General features: G+C 42.4%; 1 protein-coding gene across 1 annotated transcript in view; it reads left to right on the forward strand.

The window, feature by feature from the left end:
• Nucleotides 1-869: 869 nt before the first annotated feature.
• PTEN (phosphatase and tensin homolog) overlaps nt 870-14899 on the forward strand; it is a 49538-nt gene continuing 35508 nt past the window's right edge. The window contains exon 1 of the mRNA XM_062580254.1: nt 870-993. Coding sequence (XP_062436238.1) covers nt 915-993 — 79 coding nt within the window. The 5' untranslated portion in view covers nt 870-914. The remainder of the gene's footprint in view (nt 994-14899) is intronic.

Below are 14899 nucleotides of genomic sequence, written 5' to 3' on the forward strand. Positions count from 1 at the left end.
CACCACCGCTCGTCACCGCGCCTCTCACCGCGCCGCCCGTATCCCTCCGCCCGCCGCGGCGTCCCCCCCTCCGCAGGGCCACAGTGGCCGCGGACGGCTGCTAGACGCGGCGCGGCGGCGGCGGAGTGCGCGGCGGCGCGGGGCGCGGCGGCGGGCAGGGGCCGCGGGTGGCGGCGGCGGTGATGTGGCGGGACTACTTTGTCGGTCCGGCGGCGGCGGAGGGGGCGGGGCGGAGCTTTCTCCCCTCTCGGAAGCTGCAGCCATGATGGGAGTCTAGCGCTCGCGCGGCGCTGCTGGGCGCGGACGAGGCCGGGGGAGATGAGCCAGGCCGGGCCGGAGCCCCGCACGCCCTGAGCTGCGCTGCCTGCCGCCGCCGCCCGCCGGCCCACCCGCCCGCCCGCCGGGGAGCGCCCGCCCGCCCGGCTGCGCGGTCCCGCCGCGCGGCTCCGGGTCCGCCGCCGCCGCCGCCGCCCCGGGCGGGGAGCGGGGCGGAGCGGGGCCGGGCCGGGGGGGCGCCCCGCGCCGCTGTCACCATTGCTGGGGCCCGGAGCGCCGGAGAGCTGCTCTCTCCGCCTCCGCCGCGCTCGCCTCAAAGACGGCGGCGGCGGCGGCACCCTCAGGGACTCGGCCCGACTCCGAACCCTCCCTGCGCGGCCGCCGCCGCCGCTCTCGCCCCGCTCGGCGTAGCGGCGGCAGGAGGAGGAGGAGGGGGCAGCCGCCGCCGCCGGGAGCTGCCGCCGCCGCGGGGGGAGGCGGGCCCGCCTGCGCCCCCGGCGCCCGCCGCGGGGCCTCGGGCTGAGCCGCGGCAGCAGCAGGCCCCGCGCCCGGGGCCGCCCGGCGGCCGCCGGCCCCGCGCCCCGCCGCCGCCGCCGGGCCTCAGCGCGCTGTCCCGGAGCGGCCCCCGGCTCCCAGACATGACCGCCATCATCAAAGAGATCGTCAGCAGGAACAAAAGGCGCTACCAGGAGGATGGCTTCGACCTGGACCTGACCTGTATCCGTGCCCGGCCGAGCCCCGAGCGGGGAGCCCGCAGCTATTGCATCAGACCCGGCGCGGCGTTACCTAACGCGCCCGCGGGGCCGCTCCGCCGGCGCGCAGCGCGCCCGCCGGCCTTCCTCCGCCTGGGCCGCGAGAGGCGCCGCGGCCCCCGGGCGGATTAACGGGAGCCGCGGCGGGCGGAGACGGCGCGGCCGGGCCCGGCGCCCCCGCCGCCGCCTCGCCGGCCGCGGCTGGAAGCGCAGCTACGGTGGCGGCGCGGCGGGCGCTTTGCTCGCCCTTGTACGGCCGGTGTGCTCTGCCCTGATTTCCCCCCCCCCCCCCCCCCCTCGATTTTTCTACGTTAAGCGAGGCAGAGCTCGCTGCAGCAAGGGGTAGCTAGGTGCTGTGTACGGCGAGTGGCACTCATCGCTGCTCTCTGAAATGGAACAAAAAAAAAGGGGGGGGAAGGACCTCTATAGCTGGCTAAAACGATGCGTAAGCCATACTTTGGCCTGGTCTTAGGTTCTGTAAACGCGTTACAAGTGCAAATGCATCAGGGCTCGTTGAAGCGAACGGTGAGAAGAATAATTCTAGGATATGTAATCAGATTGCAGTTAGATCTAATGAGCCAAACTGTGCAGAAGTGAAGAGTTTTGGTGGCCTTTCGAACAGATGTGCTGCAGCAGACAGAGGTTTAGCTTTGCATGCCTTGCAGAGGTAATAGTGTGTCGGGGCAGTAGCGTGGGTGTACCAGTCTTTGTGGTGGAGAAGATCATTTTTGTGCTCGAGAGGTTATTAAGAGCCTGATACAGTCTCATGTAAAAGTTAAGACAGCGTTAGGAAAAACGAGTATTGACAGTAGTAGTCAGTGCAGTGCTCCACTGCAGAAGGAGAGTGCTTTCTGCCCTGCAACAGGGCCAGGGTAGGCTTTACTGTTTTTCAGAACGAGTACATTTGTAGTGGAGCAAACGCTGCAAAATACAGGCAGATTCTTGGGCAGGATGGAAACAAATAACTGCTGGAACTGGTGCAGAGCTCCTGCTGTTACTCTGAGAGTCGGCCTAAAATTTTGGTGGCCTTAAAATAGCTTGAAATCTGTTTGACTTTAGCAGGTGACTTCTGGGTTTGACTAGAAGTAGCAGCTTGGTGTAATTCTTGTGCTCTGTTTGTGGTATTGATTAAATTTTAGGCTTGTATTTTAAATGCTTTCAGTTGGTTGCTTCTTTGGCCCCCAATTTGGACAGTTGTGACACTGAGCTAGGCCAGCGCAGCACTTAGCTTATTGCTGACTGAAACACTGAAGTCTGAGCTAGAGTTTTGATTCCCCAAGTAATGTGCTTGCTGGGAGCTTCTGGCTTCAAAAAAAAAGTGTTAGGTGGTGACAAAATGATTAGTTTTTGGCTTTTCAGCTATGGTGTTGTGTTTCAGATATCTTTGCCCAAATGTGCAGTTGGTCAGGAGGGATTTTTGACACAGACAGATCTTCCGATCTTTTTAACTAGTAATCTGCTTGCATTTATTATCTGCCTCTTGGCAAAAAAATTGCTGAATTTTAGCTGATCCTGGATTTTCTTACTTAAGGCTTTTAATGATATGCCAAATAGAATTTATTGCTTTTTATTTTTTTGCTTTTTTGTCTCATTAATTTTCTTCTTAGTATTTTGCCTTAAAAGTAGGTCACTGAAAACTGGACTTAGGCTGGTTTTCCTAAAAGCTGACTGCAATTCTGTAATGAAATTTAAGGGGAAAAAATGTATTTAACGGTTGCAGAAACACCTTTGGAAGCTTTTGCTCACATTGAGTGCTGTTCTTTATTTGTATGTGCAATGTTCTTTATTCATACAGTGCAATGTTCTTTATTCATACGTGCACATTTTGGACAGATAATTAATGAATGAAGGCACCGCATATGTGACAATATAATGACTGTACTGGCAGACTAACATTGCGAAGTAGTGAAAGTCCAGTATTTTATCGTTCTCTGCAGGCTTTGTGGAGATACTCTTATCATGGTTTTGATGGAAGAGTTACTACCTGGTTCTTGGAAATAGCCTTTCTTCTAACATGTATAGACAGAAGACCAAGCGACGAAGCTTGGAGCTAAGCTTCCTAACCATGCAATGTTAGATGGAAAAAAAGAGGAGAAAATTGAAACCTAAATGAGTTCTTTGGGAAGGTATTTGGTGTGTGATAGGAGATCTGGAGTTTGATTTCTCAAAGAGGTTTCCTGCTGTGTGCTGGAGTTTACAGTTCTAAGACTGAATCAAGCTTGCATCTAGATTTCTGCTGTTGGTTAGCTTTGCTTCCCTGGCTTTCCATATCTGTCAGAGCATCCTCTGTTACAGATTACTAGTTATTTCAGTTGCTTCTGTCAAAAGAGAAGGTCTGATGGAACTGTGTAGCCAGAGGTTTGGCCTTTTAGCTGGGATGTGGAAAACTGAAATGCGAATTTCTTCCTCCAGTAAATATTTTTATATGCAGTAGATCAGTGTTAGTGGAGTTTCCAAAACACTTGGTAAGTGAGTTATGTAGACTGTAGGAGACGCAGAGTCAGATCCTACTGAATCTGCTAGAGTAAGGACATGAATCCAGGTGAGGTATCTGATCACCAGACTCTTTGAACTGCAATGTGCGATCTGTCTTTTCTTACACCTGTCTTTGAGGGAGGGCTTGTGTCTTGGAATTGCAAGGGGATAAGGACTCATAGTCTTTATGTTTCAGTCATGACTAATTCTCCCAAGGCATTTTAGGGAATATCTGAGTGCAAAAGTGCAGTAAGTTAGATACTGGTGTGCCAGAGTCCCCTTTGAGGATCTGAGCTGGAATGTGTCTTTTTCTTTTTCTTTTTTTTCTTCTTTGGGGCCATGTCAACGCATTTTAAAACTAACATAGATGCATGTATGATAGAGTATGTTGTGCTTTCCTAAATGGAACTCTTAAAGACTTGATTAAGAATTTTTTTTACATGGGTGCTGCAGAATTTTAGGAGTGAGAAATTCTGACTTCTTAAAATAAGTAGATTTGCCTATGCAACATTAAAAAAAAAAAAAAAGTATATAGTAATCACAAAACACAGGCCTTAAATTTACATTAGTTTTGTTCTAATCAAGTCTTCTCTTTGGCACAGTCTTTATGCACCTCTTGGTTTAAAAAAAAAAGAGAGAAAAAGAGGAAAAGGAGGAAAAAAAAGAGGAAAGGGTTCTGAAGGTAGAGATATCTAAATCAGCTTTTTAAGGATTTTAGATGCTGTATTTATTCCTGATTTATTTGAATTTCTCTTTTCTTTTCATGATACCTTTAAATACCTTGTTGGAAATAGATGAGGAGACATTTGGATTAATGGCTTTCTTCTAAGATGTCTGCTTTTCTTTAGGATGCAACGACGATTGTGTCTTTTGAGGCGCTGTAATCTTTGATTAGTATTTTTAAGGTTATGCAGCTCTGTTGTAGATCATTTTAATGTAGAGAGCAGTAAAGACAGAACACTTGCATGCAAGTCTAAACCTACGTTGATTGCATGTGTCTTACGCCCATACATAACTGAATTTAACAAGTGAGGCTTAAACTACTTAAATTAACAAGGACCAGAAATGATCATATGTTTTTTTTTATAACTTTAGTTAAACTTTCTCTCATATTTCCAGGTCTTTTGTTATGCATGAAAATGTCCATCTAGCCTTAGCAGGGGATAAAGCATGCCTACTCTGATGTTCAGTTGGAGCTTGATATCTCATGACCTATATAGTCATGTAAACTGCAGTAATATTCATTAAAGATCGGATGTTGGATGTTATTATGTTTAAAAATCTTGCATATGTTTGTCTCCTCTAATGAAAGGTAGAGAAAGCTTAAGTTATGAGCGGATGTTTCTTAAAATATCATACTGCTTCATGCTATTTGCAGTCCTAAAGCATTTTGCATTTTTAATGAAATCTTATATTATGTGACTTCACTCAAAATGGCTCAGCTTCCAGGAACAAAAGTGAGCTAGAGGCAGGAGGTACATACTGAGTTTAAAAATAGAATCAGAGCTGGGAATGCCATTTGTTTAAAATACATAGTTTTATTTTAAAATTGAAGATTGTTAAATATTTTGTAGCAGAAGCTTTTCTTGCACACAAGCACAGTGAGGCATTGCTAAAGGTTTTGAAGAAACCAACTAGCGGAGCTTTTTTGGATAGAAAAATATATTTTTTTGATCAGGCCTAAGCCTTATTACTTTGGGATGTTAAGAGCCTGATGGACTCATTTTGCTTGTGGAGACTGGGAAGATCTTGGGTTTTGGACCCAAGTTAGTGTCAGTTTTTTGCTTTGAATTCATTGAAGAAGTCTGTTTTGAATAGGTGGCAGTAAAATGGTACTGCCCAGGGACTTCTCAGAGTTTGGTTCAGTTGCTTGCTTGCTGTAGACCTGTCTTGACTATGAAGAAAATCACTCTTTCTGTACTTACCAAAGATAAAAAATTTTGAAATGTCCACATAGAGAAAGCAAGGTGTTGATAGATGCAAATATTTCCTTGCATTTTCTCTCTTGAGGTTACAGCCTAGCTGGTTAGGTTATCCCTTAGTTTTCCTCACATCCTAAAAAAAGCACATTGACATATTGCTGTAGTACATGCATATTTGTGGATAGCATTGTTTGACAGCTGAAGCCCATGCACAAAAAAAAAAAAAAAAAAAAAAAAAAACATACTAGTAAGTGCTCTGTTGTGCAGCCCTCTGCATCCATTCAAAGAAACTCCAACCCCTTTGTGCCCTGTTTCTTTGCCTGTAATTGCAGGAAGAAGGGCTTAAAGATGCTTGGCAAATGATAGCTCATCTCTGCCCTTTCTTAAACGTAACACAGGCTTCATCATGAACTGCTTGATCTTGCATCATCAGAAAATTTTCATCCATGTGCAGTGTTGCTGGAGACTGTTTGCACAAGCTAAACACGAAGTTAAAAAATAACTGCTTGTGCACACTTCTAAATCAACAGAGGCTGCAAACTAATTCTGTTTCGCGTTGCTCTGCTGTTACGGGCTGGCTAAATGCTCTTTTCCAGTCGAGGAGAGAAATGAGATAGTGTGAATACCTCATGAAAATTTTCACAAATACTGACCTTAAGAAAAAAATAAAAAATGCACAACTGAAGTTGATCTTTATTGAAATCTCTTTGTAAGCTTAGTTACACGTACAATTTTTAAACTGCCCAAAGCTCTTTCTTTTAAACATTATTAAAAGGGTAATACTGTGTAAAGTGCAAGGGTGACCAGGTTTTTGCTAGAACAGATGGTTTTTGAGCACTCCGATTGTTTTTAGGGAAAAATCAAAGTACATCTTCATCAGCTCTTTTACCATAACATTGATGATGTGTTGCCACTTGAGGCCCTTGAAAAATGGTCTTTGTTGATGCTGGTCAGTGAATTCAGTGAGGACAGTTAGGTCAATGCTGAGCACTCGTGAAAATCCCAGTTGTTAAGCCCCTTGTTTAGTGCTGGGTGTAATTGCTTGGCCCTGTGTCAACACTGGGTTAAACTTGGGTCTTGAAGAAGGCTGATGAATTTTGAAAGTGAATCTTTCTAGGAACTTGTGCTAGTCATTAAGGCCTTTCTGTCCTCAAGATAATTGCATGTGACTTCCACTGACTTCATGAGATGCTTGCAGTGTATTTAGGGGAAGAATATAGCCGTGAGTGTGGAGCTTACGCAACACTTGAAATGGCTCTTATTGCCACGGTATAATACATGAGGAAAGATAGTTGGCTCTTCGTGGCTGCTAGGGTGACGATCACATTTATAAGGGACAAGAACCTTGCCTCTTTTTTTTCTTTTTTTTCCCCTATGCTATCCAGCACTACTCTTATGCACTTTGTTTAAGACCTTTTTTGATTACCAAAAGGTTTTGAGGTACCAGAACTGCTGTGGAGAGAGCTAGTATTTACTAAATGATGCATCACAGTGTAGGGGAACAGGGAATTTTCTAAATTTCCTCCCAAAGCAGAGAGTTTATCTTGCATTCTTCTCCTCGTAGGCTTGTATGGAGACCTAAATTCTCTTTGCCTGTAGTGTGGAAGCAATTGATACCATTTTCTTTAGTAAGAGTATTATTTAAAAAATATGTTTTGAAAATGCTTGTGCTAAAGAAATATAAAGCCGCCCTGAAACTAAACTTCAGAAAGTAATAAGAACTGCTAAATTGAAATTTTTTATGTTAATTTTCTGTCTAAAAAAGCTGCTTTTGCCAGTTGCGAATTTCTGAGTTGTTTCTTAAATGAAATTATATTTTTAATGAATTAATGTTGCCCTATTAATACTATGTGAACCGACAAATTGTTCTTCTGGTACCTTAGCCTAGGCTGTTCCATTACAACATGTCTAAACAAGAAAATGGTTCGTGTATAATGATTTAAGGGACAATAGTTGTGTTCTAACAAACTGGAAAAAGGGCAGGGAATAGACAGCTGAGCTGTCAAATCTCTCAGTGATGTTACAGAGCCAGTCACTGTCCGTAGTGATAACTAGCTCCCTTTAAAAGCTCACCTCTTTACTAACTGGGTGCTCAATCTGGAAATCTCAGACTAGGAGCTGCATATGGTTTGCATTCATTTACTTTGTCTAATGTAGGAGAGATTGAAGATAAATTATTAAATTATTGCATAGCTTTTTCAGGGATGTAAAGGCTATATAGTATGGGGTTGTGAACAGTGAATGCAGGATATGTCTAATGTGTGGGATCTTTTAGTTTGACATCCCTGTAAAGATTCTGGGGCTTAAAGCTGTGCAAGTTTGTGCATCCATGCGAGTTGCTGGGATGGTGATTCCTAGGCCGTAGGAAAGGGGATTATCCTAGAACATGGGAATGTCCATACATGGCCCTGGAGGGCATGATCTCTTCTGAAACAGGAATGCTCTCTGGGTAGATGGCTGTACTTTGGATTCAGAGGTTGCTATTAGCTTTTTAAATGTATGTTAATCCAGACTGATATTTCAGATACAAACAAATCCTTGTTCCAGTTTCTAATTTGGGCTAGCATCCTCTTTGCTTCTGCAGTCATCTGCCTCGCTTACTGTCTTGCCTGTGAAGCCATTAGAAAGAAGTTCTGTAGCGTGGCAGTACGTAATCATGCAATTAAGCCCTGTATCGTACTGCATAAATTTAGGTTATCTTAATAATTTTTTTTTTTTTTTTTTTAGGCAACATAGTGAAAGTAGTGGGCCCTGTGATTCAAACGGTAATTGACTGTGCAGCTGAAAATTTAAACTCAACTGCTGTATGTTTGGGATGATGATTATTGCAAGTACTGGCGTTGTTCCCTTTAAACATGAAGTTCCAGCTTCACAGCCCCAACACAAAAACTGCTTAATATTTGGTTTTTGTAGTGAAGTGCTTAAGAAATGTCTTTACAAACTTAATTCTGCCTTTGTGTAGATAGAGTATAATAGCTTTTAATTGCATGATTAATTTTTGAGAGGCCTATGCTTAATTCATTGCCTTGCCTGGATACGTATGCAGATAGAATTGAGCTGGTTGTGTTTTCTATTCCTTAATTTCTTGAGTGGGTGACTTAAAGTAATGTCTTTTTTTTTTTTTTTATACTAATATTTAGAGGAGGAAGACAATAGATTTCCTTAGAATTAAATGAATATAATCCACTCAAGGCTGGTTGATTGAGAAACAGTTTATTAGGGTGGCTCTTCCTTGTATTGCTGCCTGTTTTTATATTCTCCTGGGGTGAGGGGGAAAAGAAGTTAAAGTTTTTAACGGCAAAAAATTCATATAAATCCTTTTTTCTTTTCTAAACTTAAGCCTCACAAAGCTTTTTGCTGCTACGTATTTGTCCTCCAGACCGATAGCTATTTTAAATTCCCTTGTCTCTGAAAGTTTTGGATGTCCTTTCAGACTTTCATAGAGTTGACACTGAGCCATTTTTCGCTTCCTGTCAGTAGATGTCAAAGTAGTGACTCTCTGTGCTGAATAAAATTCTTGTATTTTTCTGTGGGTGTTTGAGGTTAGGGTATGCTTAAGTACACACTAGTGCTTCTCTAAAGGAGATGTTGCGAAGTGTGGCAGTATTCTGAGAACATGCACCAGGGAGATTCCGTATTTTGTCTTGAGTTCACGTTGCATTTGCTTCATAGGTTAAAATAGATAAATTTGGCAGTTTTAATATCTCAAATGCAGAAATTTATACACTTTCTTTTACATGCTGCTACATACTGAGAAGATGCACTAGATGGTGTTAACCTGGAGGACAGCTAGCTGTTCTGCCCAGCACCTGTGCTTGTCCTTTGCTGCTGGTGCAGCTCTTTGCATCCTGTGATTTTACTGCTGTAGCTAGTTAGGATGCCAGGGCACCTACAAAGGGATGGGATGTGGCTTCTCCCAAAGGGCAAGCAGAAATGTAAAGTGTTCTTCACTGGACTGCTGCACATTTGCACCTCTAGAAATCATTGTAGGAACTTGTCAAGGATTATGCTTCCTTTCAGTGCTGTAAACCTGACTTGGAGTGAAGGAAGGAGTTAATACCCTGTTCTTGGTTTTTGGCCTGGAGAGTTCTGTCTTTCTATCGTATTTTATTTGAATAATACTATGTGCTGTTGCCTCTTTTTTTACACTGCTGTTTATTCTTGGCTTTTTCTTCAGGCTGAGGGCAGCTCTTTGTGTTCTGTAACATCATCAACTATTTTAGAGGGATGTGCAGCTCTTCACAACATGCTTGTTTTCTTTACTCTGCAAATCTTATTATCTTTATTTGCAATGTGAAACCACGTTGAAAAGGAAGCTTAATGCATCCTTTTCTCAGTCTTTGTCAGAACAAGCTCTTCAGTGGACCGAGCATCATTCTCTTCCCTGCTTCTCTCTATTAGTAATTTTTTGTATTTATGTTCTGAAGTTTGTGATGGCTGATACCATGCTTTGCAAATCATTTTGGTGCTTACCTACTATGTGGATCATGTTTTCTTTTTATTATTTTTTTTATTTTTTTATTTTCTTGACCCTATTAGCTGTCTAACAAAGCCTCCATTTGTCTGAGAGCCCCACAACACATTTCATACCTTTACAGAGCTGAAGGCAGAGATGGTTGCTCTGGAAATAACTCCCAAGTGCAATATGGTCAGCTTACCTGGATCCAACAGCCCCATTATGGGATGGACCTGAGTTTGCGGATACAGCTGGTCCCCGAGACAACTTGGCAGCCTCATTTTCCAGCGTCTTCCAGTTTGTTTCTTCCTACCTTGCTGTATTCACATTATAATATGAAAGATTTAACAAAGCGTTGCACTTGAAATGCTGAGCGTGAAGGGGTTAAATACATATCTTCTATATCGTAGAATGTTTCTCTGCACCACATCTGAGTTGGTCTCTTTTCTTGTTCTTTAAGGCACAGATGGTAGAGTTGGCAAGTGCAGCTGGCTGGCTACAAGGAATCCTCCTTTACTCCGAAGAACTTTCTTCCTGCTTGTTTTCTTCATGCTTCCTGATTAACCAGAGCCATAGAAAAATAGTAAACTTATTTTATGTTTCGTACTGGCAAATGGAAATGCGGCCTATTTAAATAGGGTATGTGTGTGTACAGGCTAATAGTACATATTCTGGGAAACTTTCCTAGATTTGACTGAGCGTATTTTCTTATGTCTTTTTTTTTTTTTTTTTTTTTAATAGGGATGCTGTCAAAAAAAATGGCACTAATAAGAGTTTGGCCATTTGTCAGGACACGTAAATCTGTTTGAGGATGGAGTGTGGACACTTCTAGTAACACTCTCTCTGTAGCTTCAGGCTGTCAAGCTGTTGAACAGCTAGAACAGCTTTTTCTTGCTGTTGCTATATGGACTTGTTTAAGCTAGAGTTAAAAGAGTTGAGGTTAGCATGCTAACATTGCATAGCTGTTAAGGACAGATGTGCTACTAGACCACATTGCATGGTTACTGAAGTCAAAGTTCCTGAAAATTGAGGACAAATTGAGAGAACAAAGCAACTTTCAGAGACTTCAAAGTCAATGTTGTTCCTCTGCTCTTCATTCTTGCTGTCAAGTGGGGGTTTAGGTAGCTGTCTTGACCACCCCATGTTACAGGCTGGTTTCCTTTGCCCTGTGGATCTCCATGGCTGGTGACAGATGAAGAATTTGAAGGCTTCCATAGTGGAGACAGCAGTTCTTCACACAAAAGGAAGATTGGGATGATTAGTAGCAAATTATAACAACTATATACCTTACTTGCTTAGACTGGAGCTGCAGTTTGCATTGCTGGCAGGTTTCTGAGCTTTTTTTCAGACTGAACTGTGCTCTTTGTTAGACAAGGTTCATATTCAGAAGCTGGAAGCTGTGAAGGTCACAAAAATGAGACTGTTGTCCTTATGTTTGAAGGGGGCAGGTTCAGATTTTGCAGAAAGAAGTGCTAGCTTCAAAGTCTAACTTGAACAGTGGCTATCATTCACTGGTCCTGGAACATTCAGCTTGTTTTAAATTTCCTTTTTAAAGCAAACTGAAGTCTGATGACTGGTAGATCTTCCTGCAGCCTTTGATTATAAAGACCTTTGGAGTAATATTTTGAAAGTTGTCTTTTTTTATGTGTGTGTGCTTTAATTTAAAATCTCTTAAGTGTAGGCTGAAGCAGTAAATCTGTATGTAAATTCTTATACGGAGCATGCTCTTGCATGCTTGTAGGAAGATTAGGTCACTTGATTTCTGTTATTTTCTTGTAGCTGCCTTCATAAGTGGAGTGAGGGGAAAGGATTAAATGCTTACTTTGTTTGAAATGGGACTTTTTAAAAATTACTTAAAAATCTAGATTTTTACTTGAGAATATTGTCCATTACAGGAGAGGCTTTAGCTGTATATTTTTGCAGCTTTCTTGTGGCTGTTTTAAGAACTTAAGAATCGGGAAATACTTCAGTATTTTTTTTTGGCATGCTTCCATTATTAGGAAAAAGGTGAATTTGTGAGAAAAACCCTTTATCTTAAAGGACCAACACAATAGACATTTGTTTTCATAGATATGTTGAAGTAAAAATCAGTGTGTACTGCCTCTCCCGTAATTTGATCTTGCCATAACGTGAATATATAGGTGACTATTTTTGAAAATGATTCTAAGCACTGATTTGCATAATATCCAGGATTTTTCTCTTAGCAACTTCAAAGAACACCATCTTTAGCATGTGGGAATGATTTCGGGGATTAAGAACAGTATCTTTGTTAAATGTACCGACAAGATTATAGGCGAGATATTCTTTAAGTAATGTCTAGATTATTTACTTTGGTAGTCTTAAATGTTGAAGAAGCTTCATTTCTTCTATTCATTGTAGAATTTGATTGTTAACATATCAAACTGTTGAGTGCTTTCAATATAAATTTCCTTGGGTATAGAGTACTTTATTCAGCTGAAAGCTGAAGTATGCTGTTTTGTAGTTAGTAAAGAAGTATGAACTTGAGTAAAGAACAGCATTTAAGTGTTCTGCTGTTGCGTATTATGAATCAGTACATCTGTTTTTTTTTAATTCATTAACTAAAATGTTGACTTCCATGTTCACAAGGTTGCAAAAGGAATGAGTGCTTTAAAAGCAAATTGCCCCATTTCTGCGAATGGAGTTCTTTAGAAAGAGTTAATCTGGCAGTTACCAGTGGTGTTTTTTTAGAAAGTCTGCTTCAAATTCTTGGTAATTTATGACAACTTGGTTAACCTTGCCTTGCATGTTAACCTGAAAGTATTGTAGAACTGCTTCAGTAAATGGCTGAGGCTTTATCCATTTTTGTTTCCCTGTCACTAAAAACAAACCAACCAAGTCTGGATTTGATAATAAACTTGTTGCATACGATAAATCATCGGCTCATCCAAGTTTCTAAAATTATCAGCATCATTACCAATTTCATGATGACTCAGAATTCTTGCTTTGAATATAAGCCCAGTTTCCCAGCTCCCTTGTAAGAGATCTTGTCTTAGCAATAAAGAGCAGTATCTTAATCTAAGCTTTGGAAATTCTTTTTTAGTTTGTTCAAGTGAGAAAAGCAGCATCCCTGAGCTGTTCAACATGACCGATCGTAGGGGAGCTTGTTAAAGAGACCGATCTGTAGACGTTTGCTCTTCTATGCAGTTATCATGTCTAGGGGGAAGTATTTTGTTCCCTGGTGTTAGAAAAAAGCATGTTGGTACAGGTGTGACCCATGTTTTTTTGAGGGGCATCTCCTGTGGAGAAGGGAAAGGGTGGAAGAGATTGGTTTATAGGGCTTTTTTTTTTTTCCCCCTCGATTCAGTGATGAAACTGCTATTTCTGGTCATGGATTAAGATCGGCTGTGCAGGTTCTTTTGTTCGTGCAGAGGAAACCCGCGGGTTCACAGGCGTGCTGTGCGAGGGGACTGTCTGCTTGCTGCGGCTGGTGTCTCCCTACGCCCGGTCGGGTGCAGGTTGAAGAGTGAGTCAGCAGGAGCTGTGTTCTGGCGTAATGCTTTGAGATTATAAATTAAGGTGCTTCAGGATGCTTTTATTTAGGTGGAGGAGAAATTGGATCACCTGTTTTAAAGACAGGCTTGTTTTCTTAAAAGCAACCCTTCTCTGTCCACCATCGGGGTGCTGTTGAATAATTGTTTTTCAGTAACACTTGGGTTTTTATTCAATATCAGTTAATTGATACACACTCTCTTTTTTTCCGATTGAAAATCGTTTGCCTTACTTCTGGCATCTTCTGAACTTCTCTTGCAGTGCTAGCTGTGAACTACAGATTTGACTCGTGCTTTTGACACGCAGTTAAGCTCCATCGTTAGATTTTGCTGTGGTTTTTTTTTCCATGCAAAAGAGCAAACGTGCATACCCTGTGAGCGTGTCGCCCTTGAGGAGGGAGGGAAGGCGGAGGGGGTCACACGAGACACCGGATCCAAAAGGGGATCGTGCTTTCCGAAAGCATGAGACTGCACTGGTTATTTTGGCAGTTTTTAAATCTCTGCCTGTGTCTTTGAGGCTTCGGTGTTTGGACCAATCTGTTAGTCTGCGAACTGGAAATACTGTCTCTTAGCCTGGTGTCTGCCTGCCTCGTTTCCGTGTTGTACCAGCTGGGAGTCCTGGAAAGTGTCTCGTTCCTTAGCCTGTCTTAGACTAAAAGCGAACGGCAGGAGGAAAACATCTCAACGTAAACTGCCATCTCAAATACACGAGGAAAATGTGTAGTCAAGCTTGCTGTTGTCTATACAAAATTGAGCGATTTAGGTGGTAATTTTGTGGAGTTTGGGTGGCTGTGTCCTGGGTGAAATTATAGTTAAAATTGAATTTTATTTTGGTGCAAAGGCTTGGGTTTCGATGCGGAGTGTCAAAATGAATTTATTTTACCCGTGTTGCTAGCGTAAATGCCTGTCCTTTATGGAGAAGTGCAGTGTAAAACAGGCTGATATATTGGATTATTTTGCTGTGGTAATTTTATAGCCTTGCTGCTGAGTACAGGATGCAAATAAAGAAACTTTTGAGCAAATAGTCTGAAACTGGCAGTAGATGCAGGCTTTTGAAATCAGAAACAAGGGAGTGATCGGGTGTGCTAGCTAAAAGTCAGGTAATTCACTATTAAGTAATAGGCATGGAGCAGGTGCATGTGATTTATAACTAGCTTCTTAGGCTTAGGACAAGTAATAACTGATAAAATAGTAAATACATAGCTAATTATACGGCACCTTTTACTAATTTAACAAAAAGGTGTGGAGTGCTTGCAGAGTAAAATATGTTCAGAATGAAGTTCAAAGTTTAAGATTTATGTGGTTTGATTGTATCTGAAATTATCGCAAGCTCTGAAAGTTAAGCAACTTAATTTTTTTTGTTTTTTCCGCAAGATAAGCTTTTTTTTTAGGGTTTGGGCAAGTTCAGAGTAAATTGGAAAGCAGTCATAAAACCTAAACTTTGGCTGAGGAGGAGTATTTTAATATGATTGGGCATGGCCTGCTTTTGAGCTGCTAGTTTCATTCTGT

Source organism: Rhea pennata, chromosome 7 (genome assembly GCF_028389875.1).
Source record: "Rhea pennata isolate bPtePen1 chromosome 7, bPtePen1.pri, whole genome shotgun sequence".
In the NCBI taxonomy this organism is placed as follows: domain Eukaryota; kingdom Metazoa; phylum Chordata; class Aves; order Rheiformes; family Rheidae; genus Rhea; species Rhea pennata.